The following is a 27,587-nucleotide window of genomic DNA, read 5'->3' on the forward strand; positions in this document are numbered from 1 at the left end:
TCCCCATCGAGTGACAGTGATCAAGTAAAAGCCCATGTAAAAGACAAAGTACATGTGCCTCTTGAATTCTAAAAGCTAAATTGTTTTCACCAAATTGCTTTATATACTTGTGTAAGAAATCAACCTTTGGATCACCAAAATAGCATTTCCAAAAACCAACAGTACAAAAAATGTTGGAGTACGTGATTTAAGGAGCACATTTTATAATGAAAAGCATGGTCCACAGGAAGACAATTTTTAGCGAACGAACAGTGTAGAGCAAAACCATAAGTTTGGATTTTGTTAAAACAGCTTGAAACCTTGAGATCTAAAGGGCACTTGTACATGTCCTTTTACATAGCTTTTACTGGATCCCAACTGAGAGTAGCAGGTGCAGTAGCAGAGAGGAATGATTGTGGTCCTGGAAAATCAATAGTACTCGGCAGAACCCTCGACCAAAGAGAAGTTGGGAGTTCGCTCGCACTGCTCTACAATTGCCGTTGGAGGAAGGAGGCCGGCACAGATCTCATGAACAGTGCTGAACAATGGGAACAGTTCCTGCCAACCTCGGTGCTTCAGCACCTGATAAACTTCATATGCAGTAGAGACGCCCTTCACAAACACAGATATCAGACATATGTGGAAAATTAGGAAAAGGGAAAGGATCGAGAGTTAAAAATAAAGAAAGAGCATCAGAGTAACTGGAAACCATTCAAAAAAGGTAAGAGGCTCAAGTAACTGCAAGTGACACGTTGCAAATTTAACAATATTTGAGATAAATGTAACCGCATAAGTACCTGTAACTTTTGACCTTGGAGTAGCTCTGCTTCAAGCTCATCAAAAGACCTAGAGAAGCAAAAGGGAAAAATGGTGCAGATTAGTCAGGGAATTCGATAGTCTATTGGTACTACCTTGGCACAAAAATGTCTGCACCTGCATGTGTATGTGAGCTGGCATACGCATATGAGAGCGAGAGAGAGATAGAGAGAGAGAGAGAGACACACACACACACCTTTTCCCTCCTGCTCTTGCAAAAGCTTCAGCAATCTTCCTATTCCTACCGCCCCCTGCAAACGACGACAAGAAGACATATTCTGTTTGGTGACCTCAAATTACTAGACGAAATTCAATTTTATTCCACGAGTGTAAGCCGCTATCCTCCAAGGAGTTGAAATGCAATTTGATTAGCTCCATATCCACCAAGACCTTGATCACAAAATATTACAAACCTGTTTCCAAAAGCTGGTAATTGAGATAATAACCTGGCGGTCAGTCCAGATTCTTATATGTGTCTGAAATTATCACAATTTGTCAATTATATTCAACTGTTCAGAAAAACTAATAGTAGAATTTCAAAATGCAAAACAGTTCTTTAGAGAAAAAAGAAAGTTGCAATTTTCAATTCCAATTTTAAAATCTAAGGTTCACCAGACAATAAAAGGTAACCATGTAACCTTAAGTGCCATTGCTTTATAACGTTCATCGTTTTGTCAAGACGAGAAATGCCAATCTAGCTAGGAGATTGAACCTAAAACCCTTCAGTTGTAGGACCCTTAAGTTGAAGGAGGCCAAGAGTTCCACACCCATGGTGCATCTCCTGGCATCTTGAGTATGCGTAACATCGACTGACCAATAAAAAATAGACAACGATAAACAATTGGGTGCTATATCGCTAGCCTAATGTTATCCATCTACCTTTTCGTATATTTGCCCTGTGTGGATGTGTGTATATGAGACCGAGAGAGAGAGAGAGAGAGGCAAAAATAAATATTTTCTTACAGCATGTAACAATGAGATCAGCCACTCCACAGCTCTCAAAGAAGGTTGTATCTTGAACTGATGGGAACATCAATTTTGAGAAGACACGCATCTCTCTTAATCCAATCCTCATGATTGCAGCCTGTTTTTACGTTCATGAGCCAGCATTGAAACAGCTGAGAAAATCTAAATTCAAAATTTGTATAAAAAGAAAATCTTCATGAATGAAATGATGCACAATTCACTACCTTGGTGTTGGTACCCATATCCAGGCCGTCCACAAAACCTGAGACATTTTAGTTCTAGCGTTTAGATTTTGGTCTTCAAGTTTTTGCAGAAACAATCTGTCTTATAATATATAATCAATGTAACTCAACAACCTGCTGCTACAGCGACAATATTCTTAAGGGTTCCGCAGAGCTCAATTCCTTCCACATCTTGCACCTGACCAGAATTCAACGCAAACAAGTTGAGCTTTTGCATGAGAAGCAAGGACACAAATATAATAAATGATACTAAACTTGAGAGAATTTATCAAAATCTAGCTAGTTTACGCTTAGGGTTAACTCCCTCCTTGATGTGATGTCATTTCTCCATTGATGGTTAGATGATAAGCCTAGTATGTAATTAATAATTTTGTTAATTTTCTTTTGATGTGCACTCGACATCATTGAGGACTTTGTATAATCATAGTGTATGAAGAAATAGGAACGTCTAGTCCAATTCAGAAACTTGCTCACAACATAGCATACTGGGAATACCCATAGAGAAAAATCAGTGCCCTATATATACTGCCACAGACTGAAGGAACCGACAGCACAAGGGGGAACACAGCTATTACCCTGTTGTCTCTCTCTCTCTGAGGGCTTCCCTCATCTCCTATTCTCTTTGATAATTGCACATTATTTCGACGAGCTGGGATAAATTGATCTATCATGGTCTGCCAGTTACAAACGGTATTCGTGACACAGAAATCCGGCCTGGACATGAATTTCGAAATCTACAAAGAAATGGGCTCCTCAACCTTTTTAAAGCAGAGACCATCACCTTATGTTTAAAAATGCAATATATAATGACCCCATCTACCCAAAACTTGGATTTGGCTGAAACAATGGGCGAGCCTGTGCTTTAAGTGGGACCCAACTTGAGGCACAAAATTAAGAGAGAAGAGGAGTCATGTCCTTTTTGTGTGAGAAACAGCTCTTTTTTGCAGAAGAAACAGGAAACAGCTTCAGAGCACGATGCCATTAAAAATTGAGGAGCCGGTCAAACGGATTTTGGTCCTCCAAGATCTATCGATCCCCAAGGTTACCTTGCCCCCACGTCTCAGTTGTTTCACTTAACCACCTGCCTTTACAATTACATTTTCAGACCTACTTGGTTCAGAAAATCAGCTCCATGTTAATTTGGTCAAAGCACAGGACCGAGCAAAATAAGACGAGTTATTAGAAAAGCCAGAAAATATCGTTCTCGTATTATTCTACATAAATTTTCGAAGAGTCGTGTCTATAATGGGCACCCAGTGGCAGCCAACGTGCAAGGAGATGCCGCACGCAACACCACCATTAGTGGACGACGAGTGAGTTAATGGTGACCATGATCGATAATGGGAGGTCATTAGCAGAGGCTTTTTTCTTTCCGCCATCATGGAGAGGCATGTGAACTGTGTGCGTGACCCACACGTCCTTGATTAAGGACTTGCTTGCCTGCTCTGTTCAGCAGCCATGGTGTTCCACCAAACAAGTCCCATAACAGTGTTGCCGAAGCAACGACACAGACTTGCTCTGCACCGGTGGTTTGAAAAATCGGCCTTCATCGGCCTATTCACAACGAATCAGTAGGAACATGCCAACAGGGACTTGATCTATGGCTTGTATAAGGCTTCACACATATGTTTACATTTTTTTTATTATTTTTAAAATGTTTGTTTTATTTGAATTATGTATACACATATATTTGATTTTAGTTTACGTAAATAAATAAAATATAACATTTGTTGCCGATTTAACTAGATTCAGCCGAATCGCTGAATTGGTAGCCTGAACGATCCATTTAATTTCTGAGATCTTCACAAGAATCACGACAATGGTCTGAACAAAACGGAACGACAATGGTGGGAACAAAATGGAACCCACAGATGTATGAATATCATTCAAGAAGAATCTATCTTTCTCTCCACGCAAGCGAGGGTTACGATCAAATGATATCAGCCATGATAGAAAGAGAAAAAGGGGTTTTACTTACAAGTCAAGTCTGACAACCCTTACCCATGGTTTTAATAAAACCAGTAGCAACAACCCTAAACTGCTGGCTGCCCCCAACTTTTGGGGGTAGAGAGAGAGAGAGAGAGAGAGAGAGACTTTTCTTCACTTCGACCATACATACTACCCCTTTTATACTTTTCTTCACTTCAACCATACATATCCCTTTTATGAGATTTGGACCAGAAAACAAGAGCGGGAAGAGTAAGAAGAAGCTGCTTCATTTATCGTCAGATTTACTAAAAATATCTCGAAAGCTTTGGATTATACAGATTACGGTATTACTTGCTTCTGTACTCACGGGTAAGAATATGTTCGTAAAATGGTTAGAGAAACACCCGATAAAAGGGCGTTTGGTCGCTCGGCAAAAGATTTCAGTATGCAATGAACAGATGAAATCTTCACTCATTAGTATATTTAGGAATTGAAAAGAATAGAAATTTTCAGAAAAAAAAAGGGGGGGAAGGATTACAAAGTTCTCAGTTAAAACAATTTCGCGTCGTCGCAGGCCTCCATAAGCGATTCGAAGTTCGAACTCATGGCACCCTCTTAAGGTGGCGACGTCTATAACTCGCTACCCACCATGATTACTTCATTTAAATAAGGGAGAAAAATAAGATGGGTGGGTGGAAAGGACTGACCGATGCCACAAGAAAGTAGGGAGTTCTGAAGAGCCGGACCCATTTATCAGCGACGGCCTTGTTGTCTTCCCTGTACCCAATGGTGGCTTCGCTGAGCTTCTCTTCTGCAATCTGCAATTGTTCAAGTAAAAATGGGGGGCTTGCCGCGTAATCATGAGAAACAAAAGTTAAGAGGAACTAAAAGTTAAATTACCTCGGAAGCAAGGTTGGCGCCCATGAGGACGCAGCAATTGATCCGGAGGATGCGGGTGATGAGGGAAGACATCATTAGGCAGCCCTCCTTCCTGATCTCCATCCCCTTTATCAGCGAGATCGCTTCCACATGAGGACCCACCTTCCCCACAAGCTGTTTACACACCCCCTCCACAAATTGGTGCGGAATTACGAAAACCAACATGGTTGCATCATTCACTACAAATCCCATCGTGGAAGAAGAAAAGAATAAACGAACTAATTCTCAGAAGAGCAGCAAAATAATTAAACGCTACAGAGATTACACAAAGTTGTTCTATGTTTAATATTAGAGAATATAAAGACCACGAGCACCAACACTATTTGTTCAACAATCTAGCGACTCGGAGATTACATAACTAGTAAATGTTCTGTTTTAAAATGATCAACTTACTCCTCATTAGAGCTACAGGTCTCTTTATTTTTTATTCCATAGGTGATACCTTTATAGAGCAGTTCCAACTTATTGGCGGGTTTTGTCTCTTTGTGGGTTATTCTTAACTGAAAACTGAAGAGGAAAAAAGAAAGACAAGCAATGAAGATTTGAAGATTACCTGTATGTTCCAAGTCAGGATCAGCCACCACATTTTTGCCAAGCTTTACACCAGGGAGATACTTCACGTTTTCCTGGCCAAGGTTTTTTAAGGATTTGAGAACCTCAAACAATCACAAGCAGGAAACTAAGCACTCAACCTATCGTAATTCCTCTGCTGAAGAAGAAGAAGAAGATCGAAGCATTGGGGATTACGTTGTTGCCGTTGATAACATGAGACAGCTTCTCCCCGCTCTGCAGTGTCTCTTCGAAGACCCACATCCTCACTTCATCTGCCAGTTGCCGAAAATTTAAGATATTTTGCGCACATTATTTGATCGACAAAGAAGAAAAGAAAAGGAGGAGAAGGGGCGGTTTGATTAGCCCTGTGTCTTGTTACTACCGTGGAAGTCTTTGAGTCGGAGGGTGTTGGAGGCAATGAGCTTCGCCGCGACGGATCCCCAATTTCCGCTGCCGATGACGGCGACCCTTTGCTTGGCGACGCCGTTGCACCACTCTCCGTGGCTTCCTTCTTCCTGAGTCATCTCGGGGACGAGGAGGATGGCAAGAGAGAGAGAGAGAGAGAGAGAGAGGAAGGATTCACAGTTTCACACCGTCTTCCTCATTTCCGTGTCTGCTTAAAAAGGCTCTCCTCGAGGACGGTGTCAAATTAACTTGACCGCCATGCGCTACGTGATTTTCTAGCCAGCTCAAGCCATTGTAATTAATTATGAAAATGTACCATACGCTTTTACTTTTTTTAAAAGGCAGACTGATATTTTTGCTTACCACTAAAGGACCACGGCTGCCACCAGCTTCTCCTCCTTATTATTATTATTATTATTTATTGTTAGTAATATTTATTATTATTTATTATTAATAATATTTATTATTATTATTATTATTGCTAGCTGTGTCAGCAGACCCAACCTAGATTGCTCGTTTGTTCCATTTTTTTAATGTGAAAAGAAAAACTGATTTTCCACGTCTAGAAGGAACATGCACTGGCATTAAACTCATTATATACTTAGACAAGAACGTCTATGTGACTAATTGAGTGAATACTTTATCAAGCACTAATATGAAAGTCAAAATGATAGAACAAATGAATCGGTAGTACCTTTTTTAACAAGTGTGAAACAAATACTTTGCAATCTGAATACATTATATATATATATGAAAGGAACCGGCAGAGTTTTAAGTTTCTTTTAAGAAAATCTTCAGCAAAAAGTGTGAACACCAAGCAGCAAAATTCACAAGCGCGTGAAACTGTTTCTTGAAATTAAACAAGATGTGTGGCCAAACTATGAATTTTGTTTCTAATATTTTACTGGAAGGAAATTTCGAACCGCCTTTTGGAGAAGAGGTATGAGGTAAAACGACGTTTTACTAAAACGCCCAAAAACGAACAAAACACCGACGCTTCTCAAGACGCACAATCAAAACGAAGCACCTGACTATGTAATTTCTAACGGTGCTTTTGGTCTAATTACGAGAACGAACGAGAAAGTTTGAAACGACCAAATTTCGTCAACAAATGTGAAAAATATTTAATACATCTTTTATAGATAGTCGGGCTAATTTGAAATGATCTGATTAATGTGTTGGACACTTTTAGAGCTGATTAAAAAAGCCTTAGATTCAAGATAAGTTCATCTTTAGATGAGTTAAATGAGCCAAGTTTGGTTTGGCCTGCTAACAAAATAAATAAATAATTTCTAAAATCATGAGACTCCCAAACATGTTGTTAGATACTTTAAATTGATTTATTTCAAACAAATGTCTTCTTTTTTTTATTTCTTTCAAAATTTCTTCTAATTTTACATAAACAAAGTGGGTATTTGGAAGTAATTTAGAACTGATTTTTTTATGTAGAATTTTGGGTGAGCAAGAGGATTACAACATTCTCTCTATCTTAGAGCCCTCTTTCCGATAGAGCTTTATGCTGCATTGGTGTCAGGATCATAATGTCGCACCTTTCAACTTAAGTATCGTACTCAACCATTTAAAATACAGAGAAATAGCACCTATAGAAATTAAACTACAAAAATAACTCTTGGTCTCACTTTAGTCCACTAAATTCTTACAGGTAGAGTTACTTTTCAAAAGAAATGTTGGCTTTTCTTCAGTTAGAAGCATATGCCCATGGAGTATTGTAGCTTTATGCAGCTTTTATTTGGGTGCCACAATAGCTAGATTGCCCTGGAACTTTAGAAAATTATACAAACTCCACCTTCCTTGGAAAACCTGCAAAAGTTTTGAGCCTTTATTGGGGAAAGTTATTTAGTGATCGACCCTTTTATTATAATAAAACAACGGCTTTACCTTTCTAATTTTCCCGAGAAAGGCCTTATTTTTTTCTCACATTATCATGGCAAATGCCTTGGTTCTTAGCCTTCTAAGCCGAAGAAAATGCCAATGACGCCCTTTATTTTTTACATAAAAGTGGAAAAAAATTTCAATCTCAGATGAATAGTATCACCAGTACAAACTGAATTCAATGTTTCAAGAGTTGATGTAAATAAGAAAGATAAGAAATGTAAAGCCTGCTTTTGGGATCGTCCTTTGAAAAAAAAAAAAAAAAAAAAAGCTTCCTTTAGTCCCACCGTCAAGAACACGAAATATATTTAGGTTTTCTTAGAAGCAATATCTGAAAAACTCAATTTATTGCAAACTTGAAGTCCCACTTTACTTCTTACTTGATCCACTGGAACTCCATTATTAGATTTGTGGTGTAACTTTTTCCTGATTTTAGGGAAAATGTTTTCTTCTAGGCAAATTTCTAGAAGGTAATACGTACAACATACATAAAGTCGTAAATTTGGTGATTTAAAAATTAGAACAAAACGGGCTTCAACTATCCACTAATTACCAAGCTGTTTATTTATTTTGAACATATTTAAAAACATTAAAAAAATTTAAAAAAAAAAGTGGGCTCTACAACCAGGCTGAACAGCTACAGGGGCTTTCTCTTCTCTCAGTGTGACGACGAAGGGTATGTGACTATTGGTGCTAAGGAGTTGTTTGACAGTCGAAACATTCAATGAGTGTTTCATGAATCTATCTCAAAGATCGTAAAAGATTAATAAAACACTAAAGTTACGTGCCTATTCTAAGACAGATTCATGAAACACTCAAAGTGTTCCACTTGTCAAACAAACCCTAAAGTATCAATCATAGCAGTTGACTCGGCTCGGCTCGTATTAGCTCTGTTAAGTAATATCTAATATATTTTTCAATATATCATGCCGTGTAGTTGGTGTTCAGCAAATTGTTTTTAATGCTTTTGTGTGTGTGCAAATGTAGAAGCTGAGAATTGAAAGTTTATTCTCAACAATGAGTTTGATATAAAGTTGGAGCTCAAACTTGGATCTTTTCTGTCTTGAAGCAGTGTAATTCACATGACAACAAACCCACAAAACTTGGTTTTATTTATCTCAATTTCTCTGTGAGCTTGATTCATTGTCACAAAGTTGTTTTTGAAAAAAATAAAATAAAATTATATAACAATTAATTAAAATACGAGAAAATTTAATCAACCATCAAATCGAATCGGTCGGTCTCCAATTCAGGTCAGTTGTCACGACATTGTTATGAGATTGAACTCGGCTTGGGTTGGCTCCTTGAGAGACAAGATCGAACGAGCAGTGTCCTTAATGTGCAGATCCACTATGGCGTATAGCCCATGTCAACTTCTTCCTTTTTTATTTTTACATTTTGAAAATAATGAAAACTAACTTAGAACAATTTTAAATCATGTCCATTATACATTACTTTGAGTTTATATATATTCCTTTTGGATTCACATGAAGTTTTCCTGGACATTCTGTTCAAGATTGAATTAAATTTCAACAGAAAGAGTGTGAAGTTGAGGATCCTGGATGAAGTCTCAACATGAGCCCCCATTTTTCTAACTAAATGCTTTGCACCCAAAAGGCAATTACTGGAACAAAATATTTTACCAGTCACACTCCATGGATTTCTATGTTTCATGAAAAAAAAAATGTTTCGATCATATATTTTTTTGCTACTCTAAGAACCTTTACTCAGAGCCTTTAAAGATTGATACTATAACGTTTTATGCTCAAATATTTTAGATGATTAAGAGTCATCCATTTTCATGTTTCAGAAACCCGCATAAATGTTGAAACACCATAATCCAAAACATGTTTCTTTACCGAACGCACTACAAAGAACAGGTATACATCTGATTAATGGAACACCTAATTAGCAAGAAGAAAGGTTCCCCAATTATCTTATAGATATTGCACTTCACATACACACACACACAATTCACTTCAACAATTATACACTTAGATTTATTATTCCTCTTCTCCTTACCATGTTTACATAAATGAAGGTGTGCCCTACTTGTCTAATCATTTAAAAGAGCTGCCTTAAATCACTTGGATTTGAATCTTAATACAAATTTAAGTCACAACTATGCCCTTGACAAACTAATGTGTTTAAACTTGTGACTTGACACTTCTGGTCGTGTTATGGATAGATATAAAAGAGCAGGTGTGTATTTCGTCTATATACACATTATCTGATGCATAATATATACTTCGAAAGTTGTTACATAAAGTATCTCAAGCTCAGTCACCTTTTACATGCCAACCTATTCAGTGCATGGATTCAGGCTTGGCTTAAGAAAAATTACATATTATGAAATTAATAAATAGATTGTGATCTAGGAAAGAACCTGGTTAGGTAAACACCAGGCAAAGTTAACAGATTCTCATTCCAGAAACCTTACAGATTCTCCTTCAAAAGAAACAACTAGCCTTTAGTTTATAAAATGTTTGCGTGTCATGTAAATGCTACCTTACTCTACAACTAGATGTCCAAAATGAGTCGAGCTACTTGAGTTTGAATCCTTCAAAATTAACTCGGGCTAGTAAACGAGTCTTTCAAGACAAAGCCTAAACTTGCTTTTCTCAATGTGTCGAGCTCCACTCGTTTACGCCTGAGTAAGCACGTTTAGAACCTATGCTGTACCTTCACAACCTTGACAGAAATAGTTAACTGGCCATCCTCTTTGCCTTTGTAAAAGCATGTCCTCGTTCCAATCAGTGGGTAATCACTTTCATTTTAAAATGTCTTTTCAATGCTTGCTTCTGCTAACTCGTGCGTAGCGGAGCTCGAATTCACTGTGGCTTTATTCTGGTCTACTTGACAGTCCATCTATGCAAGGTCTATTTAGGAAGTCCATCTATGCAAGTCTGAGAAGAGTTCTGTGCACATCATGCAAAATTGGTAACTGTCAGCAATTCAACTTCAAAACAAAATCTTCTTTCCAGGAAAGCATGAATCATGTGAACCTTCAGTAACAAATCGTGTCTGAAGATTGACGTATAATAAGAAACAGAAACAAATTTGGCATTCCTTAATCTCCTATGTATATGTCTTCGTGATTCCAAATAGATAAGCTCATCCAGCTTAAGGAGAATTAACAAATTTTAAATAGCTTTTGCCATTTGCTCCACTTGATGATGTATCACTGATATCATAGATCTTTCCTATATGTTGAACCATAACGCCACAAAATTCCTCCAATAAGATTATTCAGGGAATGAGATGCCATTGGAACAAGAACACTTGATGAGAAGACAGTCGCCATTCCATACACCAATCCAACAAATGTAGCCCTGCAATAAATACAAATATTCATTATGGAACATTATTAAAATCTGATGTAGAAGTAAACTCATAAATAATCACTAACAAATCAAGATGCTCATCAACCAGACCAAATGAGTTGCTTGTGAAGTGAATGCATGTGCTAATGTGCAAGTGCCTCTCCATATAGGTGAATGGGCACATGGGGAGTAACCACCTCAATAAGCAAAGAAAACAAGAGAAGTACCAGATTGCAAAGGAAGATCTTCTGCCATTACCCAGGTGTAAAACACCAAAAAGGGCACCCACCGCCAAAGCACTCTTCCAGTTTAGGCCAAATAGAGGGAGTAAAGCACCACGAAACAAAAGCTCCTGAGAAGGCATAGGATTTGACACATTCAAGTAAAATAATGGATACGTTAACTCGTGGAGAACTCTATATGCATCCCTCCTTGCTTACCTCACTTACTCCAGGCAAGATAGCAACAACAGCATAATCCCACAATTCAAGAGAACCAAGTACCTGCAAAATAACCACAAGGCACAAGGAAAGTTATGATACAACGGAAAGAGCTGTGCCTCAGCTAACTTATCAGTAGTACTAAGTTCATGATGTAATAGTTGCCACCAAGTGGACAGAAGTCATTCAAAAAGGTTATTGTTGACAGAAACAAATATACTTGGTTGCGACAACTGAGATACTGAACTTCCCTACAGAAGAATGTTGGACTTGGTTATTGACAGATAGCTTAAAACTTTAAACTGACTATGGAAATAAAGCATCATAAGCACTAGTCGCAAGAAATCATGTTTCTGGTCTCTAAAGGCATATCTGCTCCTATATTTACTGATCTCCAAAACATAACCAGTCATTATTTTCCAAACACAGTTTCCATGTTTAGTTTGTCAGTGGACAACATTTCTCATGTCAGATGGCTGAGCAGCCCGAGATAATTCCAAACCAACATAAATGGTATTCTATGTCACATGGGTGTGGTTAAGGGTATGGGTGCAGGTGTAAAGCAATTTCAAAGAATGTGGGTACGGGAGTGTAAGAGTGTGTGTGCGTATATAACAAAAATAAAATATACACAACAATAAGGGACAAAATAAATGAATAAAGAAAAATGAAATGCAGATAAGCATGGAACAGTTCCTTCCATGCCCTGCACATGTATACAAATTAAAGGGAAAAAAAAAACTACAAACTGGACAGTTTAAAGCATGGTCAAAGTTAACTGAGTCCACAAAATGACGTATTCAGCCTCAGCCAAGTTGACTGCACCTGACACAGGCACCCATTTCCAGGGGTGTTGAGATGGGTATCTCCACTTACACAAGGTGTCGTATTACATAGAATGTATTAGTGTCTCATTACTCATAGACATTAAGTTAACGTCTCACAGTGACATTATTGAATGCATTATAATACAACTTTTATAAAGACTCTATCTCATATCCTCATAGTATTCAATGGGATAATAATATAATCACAAATAATGCCTCGGAGTTTTAAACGGTGAGGTTTTTCTTGGGTATAATACGGTGGGCTTGAAAAAAACGAGAAAAAACGGTATTTTTTTAAAAAAAATAAGAAAACTTAAAATGGGGAAAAATAAAGTGAGAAAATAATAACACAAACATCAAAAGATAATTAGATTTGCAACAAATAAAAAACTATAAAATGAAAAAAAAAACTGTTTGGCATTAAAAAAAATTTAAAAAGTGAAAAACACGAAAAAACGTGTTTTTTCCTTTTTCACATTTTTCAAAAAACACGTTTTTTTTAGTTGTAAACAGCATTTCATTTTCTCACATTTTTTGTGACTATGGATAATATACCGTATTACAAGAGTAACACCATTTCTTGATAACATCACATCATGTTCACCAAAAAAATGCATAGTAGATTCAATGCCTTCCAGATTAGGTAAAAATTAGCATTGCATAATACCATTGCCTCTGTGGTTGCAGTATTCTTTCATTTATCATCATTTATGACCAAATTTGGATCATATATTATAATCATGCTAAAGATGTCTTGATAATATGGCATCATGTTAACCAAATTCCAATGTTGGTTCACTGCCTCAAGGTTAGGTAAAAATTAGCATTGCAAAAAGAGTGTTGCTCCTCAGGCTCCAGCATTTAGACTTCCAAAATTTATGGCCAAAGAAATGAGATAACACTCAATCAAAAGAATGGTGCTTCTGGAAGCTGCATTGCTATAATAGTGGACTGCGCACAACACTGAGCTTTCTAGCACTTGAAAACTTTAACATCATAGAAAATGGAACTTTCTTTTTTCTTCCACCATCCATTGATAGATCAAACTGAAAATACAAGGAAACTAAAACACATCAAATTGGCCATACCTGTTGATTAGCAGCTTCACTAGAATCTGAAAAATCTGGCCACAACTTCAAGAGAAAGAAACGGCATGTTGACACCAAAACAACCAGTCCTATCACCAATTCCAGATCCCCCCAGTCAAAGCTGACTGCAAGAAAGCTAAAAAATGACCAAAAATTGAAGTCACTATTCAAATCAAGTAACCCGAAATGCAAAATTCTAATAGACACCAGTAAATCATGACCTTTCTCCGAAAAAAGAAAAATCTAATAGACGCTTTGACTTGAGAAAAGAAAAAGGATGAAAAACCATACATCAGAAGATATATTCTGGCAGTTAAGCACAATACAGCATGTGTGGTACATTCTCTTCATTGTCAGGCTCCATTGTCCACTTCCCCGTTGAGGGAACACATCTATTATGATTTTTGGAGGCCACTATAAACGTGCAAGGTACTTAAACTAATCACAGCAATTAATTATTTTGTCCAGTTACAAGATAGTAAATTTTTTGCAATTTAATGGCAAAACAAGAGTGTGTTACAACAAACCTACCTGGTAGGTGTACCGTATATATATAAGTCATAAGAATGATGAGAACAGAATATCTGAATGCTAATTGCTCATCAAAGCTGCACTTACAAACCCCATTACTTCATAGATTATGCTGAACAACTTATCCAGTCTGAGAGCTAAATAGCAACCATCCAGTGCCCAAACATAAAAATCTGAAGTTTTGAAATATCGCACCCACTCTGTTTTCTGTAGATCAGGAGAGGACCTAAGGGGGCATTTGGCAACAGAAACACTGTGTTAGTGTTACACGAGTCTACCCCAATCTTTGCAACAGTTCCATGCAACACCGATGCGGTGTTCCTGCTGCCGAATGCACCCTAGATGTCTGCATTTCTAATTAGTTATACTCCATCATAGTACATTTTATCAACTGTTCCACAAAAACTAAACAAAGTGTTCCATCACTGGAGCAGTTATAAGTAGCTAATATCAACAGTAAGAAAGCAATATTTCTATCTATAAGAAATATCAGGATACCAGAAACAGTTCCATAAAGGTCTAACAAGATAAGAATGAAGAACCTTACAAGATACCTCAGCTGAGCAATCAGGAATTTCCCATCCACCTGAAGCTGCATTATGTGATACCTGTGATAATCGAAGGGATCAAGGATTGCAAAACACAGTAATTTATTTATTCCTTTGCACTGTATGTTTATAGCTGTGCACTACCCTAAGAAAAGAATGACATGCCAAAGCTCCAGGAAACATTGTTCAAAGGAGAAATATCAAGAGAATCCCATACATGAATATTTCAGAATATATATTGAAAACAACGAACAACAACAAGAACAGATCACCTAATACCACCTCATTAGGACTAGGAACACAGGGACTAAGTTCTAATGTTATCAAAGGCGTGGCGTATCGCGTATCGGTCGGGCCGATCTGTACGCCGTATCGTAACGTATCATAAACGTATCGTAGCATATCGTAAAATTAATTTTTTAATTTTTAAAAAATATTAAAAAAATCATAAAAAATTCGAAAAAAATCCGAAAAAACAAACAAAAATCAGAAAAAATCAAGAAAAATGTATTTAAAGGAACATTCATGTATGTGAAGTATGAACAACACATTCCAAAATAAGAAATGAGACATTTAAAATAACATAATAAGCAGTCAAACAGAATTTGATTACATCACAATTCATAAGATCAAAAGTCAAAACATATAGTTATCATCTTTCATGATTCAACAATAATCCTCGTCAATCGTTAGCTTCTTCACTGGAAAAGCTTGATGCAAATGGAGAAAATCTCTCCCTCCCACTTCTCTTGCAGTGTTTAGGAACAAGAAAAGAGAGAGAGAAGAGCGTAGCTTTTAAAAGAACACGCAAAAAAGGGGCCATCAGGCCCCTTTTTAATTTTTCTCCCGCATCGTACGATACGGGGGTGTATCGCCCGTATCGTGCTATACAGCCCCCGTATCGCACGATAGCGATACGCGTACGATACGCATGCGTATAGCGTATCAAACGCGTATCGTATAGGCTTTTTTGACGTATACGATATGTATCGTACGATACGGACAACATTGGGACTTGGAGGGAAATAACACAGATCTGAAAGAGTTTAAATAATAAATAGTTCTGTTTTTTTTTTCTGCTGAAGTAACAGGCGTCACTAACATGTATGGAAGAAGACCTGATGAAGATAGGGGCACTCACTGTGTCTATATGTCTGAACCATGGTGTTGCCTAAGTGGAAGTACTAGGGCCGATGGTAAATGGTAACCTTGCTATTGAAGCAGGGTAATATTGTTGTGAAAAAGGGCTGAATAAAGAAAGGGAAGTTTCATAGTGATAGAGTAGTGTTTTGTACTTTCTAGTGATGAAAAACAGGTGATGGTAGCAGCAAAGCTGTAAAGGTTAAGAATGGCAGTGTGGTGGTAGTAAAGATGAGGTACCAGTGAAAGGAGGAAGGTTAAAGTCTCAAAAACTATCTTTAGCAATATATTTGTAACAAAATTAGTAGAGAACTCTTAGTTTCGTAATTCTTCTGTTAGCGTTTACCTTTTTTTTTTTTTGTATTTCTAAGATTTGCTGAGGAAACAGCTTTGCCATAAAGATACTTGAGAAATACCTCAATGGTAAAACCCTGAGAACGGTATTTATGAATCTGATACAAATAAAAGGAATAATTTCCAAATACATCCAAAAGAGATTCAAACTGCAAATTCAAGATGAAAATGCACACCTGTCGAATGGCCAAACCAAGAGCAACCAAGACCATGGATGTTAACGTGCAAGCCTGTAGTACAGTTTCTCTTGCAGAACTTGGAACAGAATGGTTACCAGCTCCATCACCATCACTATCGGAAATATTATTCTGAGAAATGGTGCTTGGTAAAGTTGTGAACTCAGCCCCATCACTTTTTGAATTCTCACGTCTACTTAACTCTTCAGTTCTTTTACTTCTTTTCGATTTGTATCTTGCAAAAGTTGTGCTCCGAGGTGATATGCCCTATAAAAGAAGAGGTGGTTACTGCTCAACGAGACCATATTGAAGATGAACTAGATAAACACAAAACAGAAACTTGAATGACAACAGCAGAATTCATGTTTAATCTGGAAAATACAAAAAGTGAACTACTCAAGAATGTCATCTTTTTGGTCATGTATAGTTACCCGTAGTTGGGGAAAGCGAGCATTTCCTGCAACAAGGAGAGCATTTTTCATGAAATATTGAGACAGATAACCTGAAATTTTGAATAACTCCCAGGTAAGTAGTGTGATCTAGCATTACAGCTCTATCTTATAACAAATAAAGCCTTGTATGACAAAGCCGTCTGCCATAATTCATACAGCAATAAAGCTTTACTACTCTTCAAAATACAAAATAAAGTGAAAGCAATACCATAGATGATAGATGCAATTCAGTTTGGGGAAGAATATTCGCCAATAATTAAACAAAGAAACCAGGGATATAAAAGCCGCTATTATCACAACAATATTCAAGCAGAAGCTGCATAGCGACTGAATAAGATGATGATACAATGGGTTAAGTCCAATGTTGACACAACAAGGCTTAGTTGGCTGGATTCCAGATTTGGATTCATTTGGGATCTTAGGCTAGAATTTTTTTTATCTTATTGTGGTGTTATCAATCTTTTTGCGTTGGACCTATTGTTTGGGGATCTGAGATCCAATTCAAAGCTAGGTTTTGGCCCTCTTGAAAGGGGTTCTTATCTTTTGTTTTAGACTAATTGGATATTAAGCAAAACCCTATTTTCCTATTGCAATTAAATTCCTTCCGATTTCCATGTCTTTCCTTTTCATTTTTATTCTTCTTTGGTGCTTGTCGGGTTTAGAGCTAACACTCTAATCACTGAGTTGATATCTAGATAACGGTGCAAGAACTGCATACAACTGGCTAAAAGCCGAAGTTGAGATCTTCGAGTTGAAGGAGATGAAAAGTTCAATAATCCTGGATGCAGCTGCGGGCATACTCTGCTAGGAATCTGCCCAGCCACAGCTTGACTGTCAACTGAAGAAGGAAAATAATTAAGAGGCATTGGGAGATCATGCGTTAGAAGTTACATCGCTCACTCAATCAATTACACGTTCAACACTTAAAACTAAGCCACCTAGTTGAATGCAGAAACGGTACAAGAAGAACAACCAAGAAAACAAGCAACGTCTCGAACCCAGTCATGAATCATAAGATAATTCCAAGTCTCCATAGAAACAAAACGAAATTGACGAACTTCTTTCGCAATTGGAAATTCAAGTAGGCGTCCAAATTGTGAGATTATAGAACATGGACGCTCAAGCATGCTTCCAGAAGAATGGTAGTTTATCACCAATTTTACTCCAATGGGATAAAGATTCAGTAGTGAGGAAGGTAAAAAGACGACAGACCCGGAACGGTAGAACAGGATGAAGGAGATGATGGGGAGCAGAAGCTTCTCGCGGGAACGACGAGGACCGAATTCAATATCACCATCCTCTCTCTCTTTCTCTCGCTCTCTCTCTCTCTCAGTGGCGGCTGCCGTATGCCCGGGAAGATAAAGAACACGGGGAGATATGGCTCGGGCCAGCCCAAAGCATCACTCGTTTCATAAAGTTTTCACCTCGTTGGGCGCGAGGCCCAGAAGAAGAATGCACCAGAGGCTGCAAATAGCTGGGCTCGGAGCTGCGGCTGGCGGGCAACTGAGAGGCAAGCTGCGGCAAACTGCCTTTCTCGCTACAAAAACACCAGTGAAAACCTCACACGCAGATCAGATTTTATGATAATTTGAAAATTAACAGATGTAGTTTTATCAAGTCATAAACTCCGACTGTGTTCATGCTCTTTTTAATTCCTACAATTTTTACATTTTTCATATATTTGTGTAGCTCAATCATTGCGTAGATTGAATTTTATAAAATGTTAAAATTGAGTATTGGATTTGTCCAACCACAAAAAAATGGGGTACAATTTTTACATTTTTCATATATTTGTGTGGCTCAACCATTGCGTAGATCGAATTTTATAAAATGCTAAAATTTAGTATTGGCTTTGTCCAACCACAAAAAATGGGGGAGCTAGACACGCCATCGTCATGTTTGTATTTACTCTTACCTTTCAAAAATATCTGGCAGCTCGGATATATATATATATAGAGGCGTTAGACACTTACATGGCGCATGGATGAAGAATAATATCAGCTCTTAGTCTTTTTCAGATAAACAATTGAAAATAAATAAGAAAGAAAATGTGATATGAAGTATTTCAGTCATGTAATATTAAATCACATATTTGTCTCATAGTTTTTCTCTCAACATCTGAAAAAGAACATAAGTCCAAAATTATTCCTTATCCATGTAATGTAGCATCTACCAATTGTTCTCTCTCACACTTTATATATATATATATATATAATATAATATAATATAATATAATTGCCCGACTCTGCTTCCCTTGTCCGAACCAATTCATGCCCATGAGCTTCATGGGCAGGTTGTAGCCTGGCCAGTAAGTCCAAGCTCGACTCAAACTACCTAGTCGCCCAAATTGCACCAGGCTGGTCAACTAGTTGGGCATGTCCATGTCATTCCAGTCAATCCCATACAAGAAATCGGGTGACTAACCTAATACCACGCATTGTCCAGCCTTATCCTAACTTAGGGGCATTTGGTAACAAGACAACTAACACGGTGTTCGATGAACATGGAATACCAGGATTCAAATGTACTATAAATCTATGTTAGTGTTCTTGTTGCCAAACAGGAAGATTCTCTTTTCAACTTGCTTTAACTTCGGGCATGACTGAAGAGTGACAGCAGCTTGCCCACGATAGCCAGCAAAAGCACCTTATTGGAAACCAGGCTTTACAGCCATTAAAATTATGACAGGTTAACTAAACTGAAGGAACAAGCTGGGGAAGCATCTTCAAGCTGTATAAAGCAAGGTTTCAAAGACAAGTGGAATAGGATCGCTATGCTCAGATTTTACAGGACATTGATGTTTCACAACCTGTAAACTTCTCATCCATACCTAAAGGAAAGACGTTTGCAGGCCATGCAGAAACTGGTGTCATGGGTCGACTAGGAGCTGCATCAACTTTACAGGTTTTGGACAGACTACAAACAAGTTTCTGGATGGAACATTAGATCTTGGAAAATAGAAGACTCCACCCATTATGACGGGTTGACAAAATTTGACAATACCGTACTTGCTGCCATTTTCAACACATGAAGCCTAATGAAATGCCAGAGGAACCTGATCACCGAATATATCATAAAAACTCATCCAAACTACTCATTTATGCAGATGAAGTCCAGACGCAAAAGCTTCATGGCTTAAGTGCAAGATAAACCACGAGTTAAATAGGAACACACACCTGTCTACCAGCTTTTAGCAGTGTATACATCCTGAAAACCAAGATTTTTAGTACAAACTTTTATTCAAACTGCTGCAATTCCTTGAGCATGAACAACATGGTTGCCAGCAGAAATTAAGAAACAAGGTGACACTCTATGCAAGATGCCATAGAGTTCCATTCCAAATTTCACATACATCAGATAATCGCATAGTAGTAATATATACTTTGAGGTCCTTCAGATTTTAAAACAATAATATAAAATTTTAACTTCCACGCATGAAAATGCAAGTTTTTATCAACAATTGAACCCCACAAAACGGAGGTGGAAGTAGTAGCCACCTACACAAAGCAAACTCTAAGCAATTATTAAAAACAGTACATCCTCCAAATCCAGCAGATACACGTTTGGAACTGTCAGTTAAAATGAAGAAGAGGACCAGTAACACTGGAACTCAAATCCTTATTAACAAGGACCTAGGAGATGAAAATTCCCACAACAGATGAAAGCACCTGATTTGGCTACACTATGTATCACATCCCTCCAACTGTAACCTCCAGCTTCTTGATATTTGCAATTTCCTTTCCTGGATTCAAACCCTTGGGGCATGCACGGGTACAGTTCATTATAGTATGGCAGCGATACAACTTAAATTCATCACAGACTGCATCCAGTCGCTCCTTAGTGTACTCATCACGGCTATCCATTATCCATCTAGAAGACAAAGGATGTTATGGTCAGCAGCAGATCCAAGTGTTTGTTGCTTCAGAAAAAAAAGGCAATGGCAATGTAACAGCAAAAATGCAAATAGATGAAGTTGTAAGAAAAACCTAATATAATAGAGAGAACAAAGTACAAGTAAAAACCATGTAACCAAATACTATTATTGTCCATCATTTTAGATGAAAATGTTATTTAACAATTTGGTGAAAGGGATTCTCCATGCCAACAGATATCTGGTTCGTGAGATTATCTATTTCATCAAAGAACTAAGTAGCAACAGAAAATCAAAGAGGCCACAAATTACAAGAAAGGCCAACCCATGGATTAAAAAGGAAGTAGATGTAATGGATGATTAACAATAACATGGCAATGCACAGTCTATAATGTCCCAGTCTAGGTGCCTAGGGGAATGTTTAGGTGGAAGCTTTGTGCATGTATGTGTTCATAAGTATATATATATATATATATATATATATATATATAGAGAGAGAGAGAGAGAGATTTTTAGGTACCAAATCTTTAGGTGCTAGACCCATAAGGAATCATCTTGGCTGTTGAACCAAGATAGATGGTTGAAAGAAAAATAAGGAAAAAAAGAAAGCATTTTAGACATCTAACATTACTTAATAACTTTTTTTCTTCTTTTTCTCTCATCCTTCATCTTGATAAGCTTAACGGCTAAAACGATTCGTTCTGGGTCTAGCATCTAAGGTCAGAGGCATGTCATGGGTCCAACAAATGGATCAAAAGGGAGTAGCCATAGTACATACTGATGGAATAGGTACAATATATACACACACACACACACATATATAAAGGAGCTGAAATATGCCCGGCCATCCATCCATTTGAATCTCTCACACATGCATCCCAATGCATGCATCTGTGAGAGATCCGGATAAACAGGTGGCTGGAATATAATATATATATATATATATATATATATATATATATATATATATATATATATATATATATCATTTGTGGGACCCCTGATTAAAGGGAGTAGGCACGATCACCATATATTGAGGAAAAAGCATGTATATGAAAGGGGAAATTTTCCTGCTTCCCAAATGTTCTGCCTTTCAAAAACACTAACTGAACAGAGGCTATCTTCATTGCAAAGAACATCAGAATGGTTTTTGGATCAAATTATCACTCCAGTGTACGTTCGATTTTAAAGAATTCAAAAATTTGGCAAAAGATAACAGTCTTATAGTTTTGCTACTTTTATATGATCACATGCTGCATGCATTTCCAAAAAGTTGATTCAATGGTCCCTCCCTACGTTTTTACCGTAAGGAGTATATCTGTCAGTGTCAGTTGAATGGAAAAGTACTTGAAACATGCTCCTTGGACGGCTGGGATGGTGGCCAAACATTTGGATGGGAGGACCATCTCTCTCTCCCTCCTCTCCCCACCACCCCAACACCCCCCAAACTCCCTCCTCTCGACTCTCCTCCCCACCCAACACACACACGTATAAGATACAGTTTAACAATTTTATTTGCTAAAATAAGTCAAGTATTTCAGTTTTTCAAGTTAATATACCTGATTTTATAACTTATTCTGTTTAAAATTTAAAATACTAAATTCCAACAAGTTCTTTTAACTGTATGTATTCACAAATAGCTGGTTTCATGTTCTTTTACCTTCTCTGAAAGATCATTATGTTTTCCCTTGACTTTAGTAGTGGTCCCTAGATTTTCCTAAGAATTCATAAAATAAATTTCAATATCTTGACAAATTGCAACATAGCTGAACATGTGCAAAGTGCAAACACATGCAGGAGTGCACATACACACACACTCTATCAAGTGTGTCAGCAATTGCCTAGAAAATTCAATTCAGTATTAACCAAATCCCAGGAAAACCATATTTTAGCAACATGGAAACCATTTTCACAGACGACAAGGTGCATTTATGACTAATTATGTCTAGTGAGGGCTATATAAATGAAATTTTGGAGCTTTGGCTACTTAAGCCCAGCTATGACCATATAAATGAAATTTTGAAGCTTTGGCTAACATGAAGACCAAATCTAGTGTGTCCCCAATTGGACATAACTTTCATCTTGATTTGATAAAAATCCTCCAATTCATTCTTCCAATATGGGCTTCCATGTGCCGTGAGATTGAGCAATTTAATAATGATGATCCAATGGTGGCTACTGCATCACATGTTTTCAACAATGTAAAATTTTTTCTCCTTGACCAAGGCTATTGTTTCAACACTTTGAGTACTTCATTTTTGAGTTTTCCAAGCTCTCCAAATTATTGAAAATCAAACTTCAGCATCAGGTTTATAATAAAGTAGAAAACAAAGGATCATAAAAGGCAACACAAAAAGTCAAACATTTTCTGGTATGTCATCTGAGTTGACCCAGATAGAATGAAGCTTGAACCACCACTTCTCCCTAGCCTACAAATAAGAGACAAGCAGAAGAGGGGAAGACAAAGGGAAGGGGTTGTGGGATCTTCCCTTGCCTATCACTGTGGTTACGAGATAAGCCAGTTCTGAACAGAGATAGTTGCAATTGTTATATATGTGCATGACTTCACTCTCGTTATCTGAACCCCTCCTACGACTAATTCAAATTGCTATCTAAGTCTGCAGTTCATGGAAGTTGAACTGCAGAGCTGAAAAGAGCAAAAGGACATAGCAATGGCTGATTTACTTCATATTTGGTCCACTAGCCTAGTTTCGCATCATTTCTGTGAATTTACAAAACCCACATTGCAAGTTTAATGTATCTTAGCTTTTAATCAAATGTTCTTGACTGATGAATGTGTTTCCACTTAAGAGCAGTTTTTCCTTTTATGCTGTTGCATCTTTGTGGAATGTGGAGATTACAAGAACAACAAGAACCCAAGAGAAAAGGCTCATTGAGTTTGAAATTTGAATTGATATCCTGGCTAAAAATGATCACTGAAGACATGGTTCGCTTTGCACACAAACCATGCCCTTACTTAAGGAGGCTGACAAACTAATAATAATGTCATACACATAAGACAAAAAGAAATAGTGCACGCATTTTTCTTAAGAACTTTCAAGAAATACACATATAGAGGAAAGTTGGTAAAAACCAGATCACTTGGGTAAGAGATAAAAACCAGACCCATTAAAATTAATTGTTAAAATATTATTTTTGCAATCTAACCTTATAGATATGATCTTAAGAGTGATTTGGTGAGAAACATCTATTAAGTTAGTCATTTTCTTACTTAAATAATGTTTTTTAATAATAAAAAAATGAGTGGCTCTTATAACATCAAAATTTTGATATTAGAAAGATTTTTCCTTTTTTTACAAAAATGACTTAAACTAAAGCATGATTTGTATTAAATTAGTGTTTATCAAGGTTCACATTTTGTTTAAAACATGGTTACAAATGTCTGGAACCCTATTAATATGTGCCAGCACAACACAGGGTTTTGGATTGCAACAAAATAGTAATAGCTGCAAGAGACCACAAGTTACTGACTATTGAGTGAGCTTATTGCCTCCAGATGTTGCCAACCCCATGCCCTGCATGGATTTCCCGCATCAATGATGCTACAAACTCCTAAATAGCAACTCATAACCCAGTGTCTAGCTCTACCATAGCGGAAGTTGTAGTAACAGCAAGCAATAGTGATGCTGCAAATTCTTATTCAGCAAATCATGTCCCAACTCCTAGCTTACCCACCAAGTTAAACCGGTGGTTTTCTTGGTCACCATCCAATGGTTTTCAACACTGAGAAAACTGCAAAACTTGAGCCAAAAACTCCATTAACGATATCCAGTATCAGGTAGGAATAGGATAATGGCTACATCTAAAAAAAAAAAAAAAGTCAACTTCTGCACTTTGTGGGTTTGGTAAGGTATATGTCCTGCATATGACAGGATCCATATCTTTCATAGACATATGCATATGGCAGGGTCCACATATTCTTTGCAGACATTGCCACATTTTTTTCCTCTATGAGAGCTGATTGATGAAATAGAATAAAAGGCTTTGCAAAGGGAACAACACCATGCTTAATTTTCCTGACACTAGCAAGATAGCTGGTGATTGCTTGTTCAACTAAGTAGCTTCAGTCTTGAGCCAGTTCCATTCAATAAGTGAATGAGCTAAACAATATATATATATATATATATATATATATCATGGCATATCTCATACCCACATTTTTAAAATTGTTGTGTTCAAACCCACATTGTCATACCCACACCCATGTCACTCAGCCACACACACACACACACAAACCTATTTTTTCAAGTCAATTTATTACTTATTCATGTATATCTTTATTTTAATAATATTGATTCTTACACACTTATGTGTAGATTTCAAGATCAAAATTGTGCTTATAGAATCTTGTGATTGTTAAATTGAACTAGCAACCACAAGCTGAAGGTCAAATCGAGTTTAAGTTCAGCTTGTTATATTAAACAAATGAATCATGGGATAAGCCTGAATAAACCATTATTGACTCATGATGAACATGAGCTCAGTTTGAGCAACTTAAATAAATTAATGAACTAAGCCTGGACACATTTTGATTGATGCATTCAGCTTGTTTCCCAGCATTACTTACACTGACAAGACTTATTTTGGATATATAACTCATAATCGTTTTTCAAAGAAGAAGCTGATTTGGAAATAAAATCAACCAGTTTGTGCGTTTGTAAAGAGTATGAAAGGAGAGTAGATCAAGCGATAGCATATGAAAATCAGGGGAAACACCAAGAGCCTTTCTGTTTTCCTTAAGATACAAATGACAAATTTTCTGTAGAACATAAGCATCCAGATTTTTCTCTAGAAAATCTTTTTTCATAATGATTTCCAAAAACATAATACGTCCAAATCTATAACAAAGATGCAGCAACTAGGATATTCTATATTTGTTGAGGTACGAGTACCACTAAAGAGTCAATAATAGAACATGAATGCACTTCCGCACATACTATCTAGTATACGCATCAATAAGTGAGAAAGGTTTCACATCCACTAACTTAAATCATTGGAAGGTGGGTTGAGATGAATTTCAGGAAAACCACAACACATTCGAGGTTGTGACTTGGAAAGCTATCCTCTCTCATGTTTAAACGTCAAGAACACGGTATATCTCAAAAAAATCACTGACGTTGAGAACACAAACACAGGCTAAGTTTGGGTCCAGTGGTCCTTTGAGCTGCTAACAACAGGCAAATCCTAGTATCCTACAGACATCCTTAGTACAACCATAATCCTCTGAAGAAACTACCCTTATTAGTTTCGTCTGAAAACATCCCTTTTCATTTCTGTTCTTGTCCTGTCCCCTTTCACCAAACTTAATTTGAAGACGGACACGGATTCTCTTGCCAGCCGAAGAAAACAAATGATGTGCACCCAATGAAGCAACAATTGTTGGCGGTGAGGAAACAGAAGTAAATATCTTGTGCAAGAAAACAAAATAAAAACCATACAGCAACGGCCAGGTTAAGGGGCTCACTCAACAAGATAAATCTTTTTTTTTTTCATCAAATTCCAGTTCTAACCAATTGAATAAAACATACTCGTCAATCTCTATAATATCGCAACTAAATTTAACAAATGGTAGAAATGATCATAGATTTCATTTCTTTGAGACCAGGAAACAAATAATGAACGCAGAAAAAAGAAGAACCCAGAGGAATCATAAAACGAGTCAGAAAATGGGCAAGAAGAACGCTGGCGATTGACAAGGAAAGGATGAAGATCCGCACGAAGAAGAAAAGAGATGGGAGGGGGCATAACCTGTTGGCCTGAAGGAGGGCAGCGGGGCCGAGATAGAGCTCGGGGTTCCACCAGTAGCTAGGGCAGGAGGTGCTGCAGCAGGCACAGAGGATGCACTCATACATGCCATCGAGCTTTGCCCTGTCCTTCTTCGACTGTAGGATCTCCTTACGATCGGCCGGCGGGGGCGACTTCCGTTTCAGCCACGGCTCGATGCTCTTGTACTGATTGTAGAAGTTGGTCATGTCGACGACGAGGTCCTTGATGACGAACATGTGGGGGAGAGGGGTGATGGTGGAGGCCTTGGACGCCGCGTCGATCTTGGTGAGGCAGGCGAGGCCATTGCACCCATCGATGTTCATCGCGCAGGAACCACAGATGCCCTCACGGCACGACCGGCGAAACGTGACCGTTGGGTCGATCTCGTTCTTGATCTTGATGAGGGCGTCGAGCACCATGGGCCCGCACTCGTTCAGGTCGATCTGGTAGTCCTGCAACTGCGGCTTACCGCTGCCGTCCGGGTTCCATCGGTAGATGGAGAACGTCTTCAACTTCTGCTGCTTTTCGCTGACGCTGCTGGTGGTCGTCTGCCTGGATTGGGTTAGCTGTGAGCAACCGGCAGCTGCCGCCGCCCGCAGAGCATTTGGGGAGGAGATTGTAGAGGACCTGTAGAGGGAGGAAGCCCTTGCTCCCAGAGATCGAACCAACCACCCTCCCCTCGTCATTCCTGCAGTTTCCTCCGCTTCTTCTTCTTCTTCCTCCCTACCTTTTTCTCGTCCCTCTCTTAGAACTTGTTTGCTTTAAAGGTTATAAATCACGAACACTTCTCCTCTGACAGAAACGGAAGAAGAACGACGACGGAATTCAGAATCCCACCCTTCTATTGGTCCTATTTCTTCCTGAAACTCGACAGGTCAGCCACCCGGGTGGGGTGGCTGGCTTCTGGGCGCCGACGTCTCTAAATAGCCGAGCGAGGTCGCCGCCACCGGGGTCAATGGAGAAAGCGGCAGAAACGTGTGGGCTGCAAGTGGGTTCGAGAATGGCGGGTGCTGCTGGCCTACCTTTCAGCCTCACGTTCGAGCCGCCCTTGTGATGTGGCTCGGTTTATCTCCACAACCTGCTTTGATCAACTTTTCACTCCGTTACAGTTGAGTTTCATCTCTTTTACAACATTCAATCGAGATCATCCAGAGTTTTGAACGTGGAAGCTACTGAACGTGAAAACGACGAACCTTGGACGCAAATTAGCTGGAGTGGAGACGGTTCAAGTAAATTGGAGATTGAAATTGAAGGAATGAGGGAGGAGAAATGATTTCAAAACTAGTACTCACACAATTCAGGTTTGAGCTCAAGTTTAGACTCCGTTGG

At 38.1% G+C, this 27,587-nt stretch overlaps 3 protein-coding genes across 3 annotated transcripts; all 3 read right to left on the reverse strand.

Moving 5' to 3' along the window:
- Positions 1-183: 183 nt before the first annotated feature.
- LOC116247769 (glycerol-3-phosphate dehydrogenase [NAD(+)]) lies at positions 184-6,045 on the reverse strand. The gene is made up of 11 exons (XM_031620077.2): positions 5,806-6,045; positions 5,619-5,695; positions 5,425-5,497; positions 4,833-5,050; positions 4,640-4,750; positions 2,118-2,181; positions 1,986-2,023; positions 1,759-1,879; positions 992-1,046; positions 777-825; positions 184-591 (listed from the first exon to the last, which is right to left on the reverse strand). Exons 1-11 carry the CDS (start codon positions 5,945-5,947, stop codon positions 409-411), a joined length of 1,131 nt encoding a protein of 376 aa, XP_031475937.1. The 5' UTR covers positions 5,948-6,045; the 3' UTR covers positions 184-408.
- Positions 6,046-10,675: 4,630 nt separating this feature from the next.
- Positions 10,676-18,163, reverse strand: LOC116247770 (uncharacterized). Its single transcript, XM_031620078.2, has 8 exons — positions 17,813-18,163; positions 16,580-16,650; positions 16,149-16,415; positions 14,478-14,538; positions 13,400-13,524; positions 11,485-11,547; positions 11,272-11,396; positions 10,676-11,053 (listed from the first exon to the last, which is right to left on the reverse strand). Exons 1-8 carry the CDS (start codon positions 17,895-17,897, stop codon positions 10,912-10,914), a joined length of 939 nt encoding a protein of 312 aa, XP_031475938.1. The 5' UTR covers positions 17,898-18,163; the 3' UTR covers positions 10,676-10,911.
- A 1,833-nt stretch (positions 18,164-19,996) lies between these two features.
- On the reverse strand, positions 19,997-27,182 carry LOC116247981 (succinate dehydrogenase [ubiquinone] iron-sulfur subunit 2, mitochondrial). The gene is made up of 2 exons (XM_031620488.2): positions 26,241-27,182; positions 19,997-20,470 (listed from the first exon to the last, which is right to left on the reverse strand). Exons 1-2 carry the CDS (start codon positions 26,942-26,944, stop codon positions 20,290-20,292), a joined length of 885 nt encoding a protein of 294 aa, XP_031476348.1. The 5' UTR covers positions 26,945-27,182; the 3' UTR covers positions 19,997-20,289.
- Between the last annotated feature and the right edge of the window lie 405 nt (positions 27,183-27,587).

The sequence above is a fragment of the Nymphaea colorata genome, chromosome 2 (assembly GCF_008831285.2).
Source record: "Nymphaea colorata isolate Beijing-Zhang1983 chromosome 2, ASM883128v2, whole genome shotgun sequence".
In the NCBI taxonomy this organism is placed as follows: domain Eukaryota; kingdom Viridiplantae; phylum Streptophyta; class Magnoliopsida; order Nymphaeales; family Nymphaeaceae; genus Nymphaea; species Nymphaea colorata.